General features: G+C 45.9%; 1 protein-coding gene across 1 annotated transcript in view; it reads left to right on the top strand.

The window, feature by feature from the left end:
• l1cama (L1 cell adhesion molecule, paralog a) overlaps positions 1 to 5,000 on the top strand; it is a 51,229-nt gene that overhangs the window by 27,335 nt on the left and 18,894 nt on the right. Inside the window, 4 exon segments of the mRNA XM_031565736.2 lie at positions 781 to 877; positions 1,228 to 1,303; positions 1,305 to 1,422; positions 4,410 to 4,532. Coding sequence (XP_031421596.1) covers positions 781 to 877; positions 1,228 to 1,303; positions 1,305 to 1,422; positions 4,410 to 4,532 — 414 coding nt within the window.

Below are 5,000 nucleotides of genomic sequence, written 5' to 3'. Positions count from 1 at the left end.
ATCATTTCCTGGCATGTGTGTGTTTTATGCACAGTGATATGAGCCGTTGTTTATTGGCTGGGTGAGGGAATGAAATGGGGTCTCCAGAAGCTGTTCCAGAAGGTTCCGCCACCTCTCCTCCTCCCATTCTCATCTGCTTCCTCGCTCCCATATGTCTGTCCTCTCCTCCGTCAGGGAAACCACTCTCCTGTAACATCTCTCCGGGCTCGCACGTCATGTCCTCCGTAATCAGAATACATCGTTTCCCCATTCTCACCTCCTTGCTCTCCATTTCCGCCCCTCCACTGGGGAGTTTGGTAATGACATAGAGGCCATCTTGGCTCTTGGAGGGTGTCTGTTGGAATTAATTTCCATCCCCCCCAACCATTTGTGACTCGGGGAGGGCAACTGGGCCAGTGTGGAGCCTTAGGCATGAGTCACATGTATCAGTGGAGGAAAGCTGAAGTGTTTGTGGTGCACTCTCTCTTTTCTCTCTCTTTTTCTCTCTCTCTCTCTCTCTTTCCCTCTCACTCTTTCCCTCTCTCCTCCAGAGCTGGGCCTGCATCACTGCTCAGGGTAATTCATCTTGCCCTCTCGCTCAGCAGTAAACAGAGCGTTTCTTCACAGGGCAGCCATCTTAGCTATCATCTGGGTGTGGGGAGACTTGAAGAGGCAATGAAAACTCTATCGGTCCTCATGGTATCCTGTTAGGGGCACACACTGGACTGAGTTTCACCCCCCCCTGTGTGTGTGTGTTTTACGCCCTGTGTGTGTGTGTGTGTGTGTGTGTTTCACCTGCAGTTAAGAAGCCGCCAGAGATCACTGCCCAGCCAGAGTCGATCACTGCCTCCTCTGACATCACACTCACCTGCGAGGCTTCTGGGAATCCCGAGCCCACGTAAGGCTCCTGCCGTTGCTCCGCTCCCTGCACCCTAATTGGGCCCGAGACACGCTCCGAGACACGCTCCGAGACACGCTCCGAGACACGCTCCGAGTCACGCTCCGAGCGCGCCGCCCCGCTCTGTTTGCACTGTCCTGATAAGCCGCTCGCGAGCGGCAGCCATTTAAGCTAATTACCCACAAAAAAAACCGCCATCATTTACACAGACCCACATCTCACGCCGTGTTGATCAGTAATGCGGTCGCGTAATTAGCCTTACATGAGAAATGAACTGTCTCTTTGTCTTTTTCTGTTTTGTCTTTGTCCTCTTTTTTTTTTTAACCCTGTCTTGTTTTTTTCCGCTCCAGTTTTCGATGGGAGAAAGACGGCAGTGAATTCGATCTCTCCAGTGATCCTGACCTCAAGGTGACGCCCGGTACCGGCAACATTCCAGGTCACCGCAGAAGACCAGCCCATCAGCCTGTACAGTGGCAACTACACGTGTTTCGCTTCTAACGAGCTTGGCACCGCCGTCTCGAATGAGGTCCAGATCACTACAGAGAGTGAGTGAACCGTGTCCACAGTCCTCTTGGCACTGATTGTTCGGCTGCTTGTCTCAACAACTCAGACAGCTCTGAGTACTCCATGCTGTTCAGTGGCGTAGTCGGATCACCACTGAGTCTGTCAAGTGTGAGCAGAAAATCATTGTAGGGTTTCACAAGATCTGGTGGAGATACGGTGTTTCTCTCTCTATTCTCTCTCTCTCTCTCTCTCTCTATTCTCTCTCTCTCTCTCTCACTCTCTCTCTCAGGATTATTTGCAAGTCTTTCATCGGAATGATTTAAAAAAAAAAATAGATAATTATACATTATAATTATACATAAAGTGTGTCAAGTACAATATTGTGTTACATATTGTAAACATTTCATCATGTGCAAGATGAAAGGTTGCATTGCTCAAAAATCATACTTATTATTAAGTCCTGTTAGTTAATAATTATAAAAAATAATAAAAGCGAAAGCAACAATGACCAGTGATACAGCAAGAGTTCAGAGCATTGAGAATGCTGTAGAGAAATTAACAATGTTGTTAAGGCTGGTGTAGAAGAATGCAATGAATTGCGTTTATTCATTTCCAATCATAATTCAGTTCCTTTCGCGCACCAAGCAATGTAATAATGATTTTTTTTACGATGAAGAAGATACTGGCTACTTTACGAGGCGGTAACTGCACAGTGTGTGGTGTCATGGCCATGGCCTCAATACAATTGAGTGCTTGTTTTATTTCCCATTCAGCTGCCAAACATGACTTTATAATAGAGGGGGAATGCTTTCGCTGACAAAACACATCAGATATATATTTTCAATGTTGTTCATGGAAGTCAAACATCTGGCTGCTCAGAAAACAATTATGAGAGACATCTATCTACCTAGATCTTCCATGCTCCATACGACCTCTCCTGGTTTCCCTGACAACGGTTACCGCAGAAACTGGGTTGATGTCACGCTAGCATTTTTCCAAGAGGACAACAGGAACTCCTGTGGGATAAGCGCTCCGAGGGGAGGGAGCTCAGAACGTACTGAACGGCAGCAGGCTGGCAACCGCTAACCGCATGTGCACAGCGCCACGCGGCATGTGGAAAACAGCATGCACAGACTGTGCCTCTGAATCACTCATTAAGCCACATCTGAGGGGCTCTCTGCTGTTTTCAGCAATGACACATTAGTATTATAGACATAAAATCATAGACGTTTATCAGTGTTATTGTTTTAGCCCTCTATCTATCTTTCTCTTCTCTTCTCTTCTCTTTTCATCTTTTCTTTTCTCTTCTCCTCCTTTTGCTGACTAGTGCAGCCATACCGATACTTCAGGTCAACGAAGGTGTAGCCCTTAGGAGAGTCTTTCACAGGTCCAGGACTCATTTGTTTGCACAGAGTGGAGCCTGTTTTGCACATCTAGCGCTGGACGACACAACTCCTTTACCTCATGCTGCTCTGGCTCTCGGGGGGAATCCCTGCCACCATCTTGAAGGGCATTCTGATTTGAAAAGACAGACCCCCCCCCCCCCCCCCCCCCCCCGCAGCTCTCACACTGACCTCAGCACTCATCACTTTAGACTTCAGTGCGCCCCCCAACCCCAACCCCAACCCCACCCAACATGCATTTCTGCAAGCCAGAGAACACACATGAAGATGCTTGTGTACTATATACATATAAACATTTAAGAGACAGGAGGATGTCAGAAAAACAAAGAGAATTCAAATGGATGCTCAGGATAATATTGTTCCTGGTTCACCTAAAGTGCAACCAATGTTTATTAATCAAACATTATTAGGACATTAAGACAGTATAAACATTGTTCCCTATCAGCAGCCTTGAATAAATGTTGAGGTTTGTGACCACCTAACATAGCGAAGGCATCTGGTCAATCACAGACCATACATGCTAGAGCACCTGACCTTACATCATACATAGGCGACAGTGGTACAGGAGGTAAAGAAGTCGTTTAGTAAGCAGAAGGTTGCTAGTTCGATTCCCTGTCGAAGTGTCCTTGAGCAAGGCACTGAACCCCTAATTGCTCCTGATGTGCAGTGTGCCATCAGTGTAAAATGTGTATACATTGTAAGTCGCTTTGGATAAAAGCGTCTGCTAAATGACTAAATGTAAATGTAAATGTACATCCGCAATACTGCGTTAGCTGAGAAGCTCTGCTGCTCCTTCGCACTCCTGTGGGGGATATGGGGATAGCAAGACAGCCGGCGATGAGAGCTTTGCCTTCTGTAACATGACAAGGTCTTGGAACCACCTGGAGAGCGGCTGACTCCAGAACAGTTTCTCGCCATTATCTGCCATGAGTCTGCTAGATCACAAGACCACCACCACCACCACCGGATGTGCCTGAGACTCATCTGCACATGGGCACATGAGGTGGTGGTATGAGCCCTTTGCTCTGCCAACACGTGCAGTGCAGGCCTGCTGGACCAGATGGTGTGCCTGGGCGAGCTCTCGACTGGTGGAAGTATGCTAATACTTCTAACACGGGCGACAGTGGTACAGGAGGTAGAGCAGTCGTTTAGTTATCAGAAGGTTGCTAGTTCGATTCCCTGTCGAAGCGTCCTTGAGCAAGACACTGAACCCCTAATTGCTCCTGATGTGCAGTGTGCCATCAGTGTAAATGTGAAATGTGTATACATTGCAAGTCGCACATATGTAAGTCGCTTTGGATAAAAGCGTCTGCTAAATGACTAAATGTAAATGTAAATGTAAATACCTTCAACCATTCTCTGTCTCAGTTGTATCTACACAAGAGAGGGGCCAGAGCTATTGCAGCTATGCTACATTGCACTGTTGATCTGTTATCGGTATGACTGACTGTCACTTTGTCAGTATTTGTGTCTCTTATCTCTTATCTGTTTTTTTTTACCCTCTCTTTTGGGAAAATAGCCATTTTGATTATGTTGACAAGAACAACAACTGACCCCAAAAATGTCAATTAAAATCTCTATCTCTCTCACTCTTTTTTGTTGTTGTAATATTTTTTTGTTCTCAGATCCTCCCACCCTGCAGAAAGAGAAGAAAGTCCAGTTCAAAGTGGAGGAGGGAGAGAGTGTGGTCCTGCGCTGCAACCCTCCAGCCAGCATCATCCCTCCACACATCCACTGGATGGACGACAGTGAGTGCGCAGCCCCCCCCCCCCCGGACTGGACTGGTTTTATTCATTTGGTGTTTAAAGAGCATAACTGTGTTTTGTTATATTTATAGCTTAGGGAAGTCATTTTAACCCAAGACTTATTTTTTGGAAACAAATTTGAGGATTGTGGTGATTTCAGTTAATTTACGTTTAAAGTTTTGCATACAAAGTTTGTTGAATTGTGTAGTTCTTTAAAATGCCACTTTATCCCCCTTTGTAATGTTGGGACATAAACATGGTCATATACAGGGGTATAACAACAACAAAACAATGCGTTTTATAATTTATCTGGAATCATTTTTGTGCTTTTCTGCTCTATGAAGGCATCATGATTTAACTGCTGCTGGAAATGCCCTGTCAGTGTGTCTGATTCAGCGTTTAGTCTCAGTAGTGTCATTGATTTGTCATCTTGCTCTGTTATGCATGTTCACAAACAGCCACACTTTATGC

The sequence above is a fragment of the Clupea harengus genome, chromosome 4, assembly GCF_900700415.2.
Source record: "Clupea harengus chromosome 4, Ch_v2.0.2, whole genome shotgun sequence".
NCBI classification, from domain to species: domain Eukaryota; kingdom Metazoa; phylum Chordata; class Actinopteri; order Clupeiformes; family Clupeidae; genus Clupea; species Clupea harengus.
This window is presented reverse-complemented; position numbering and strand designations above follow the sequence as displayed.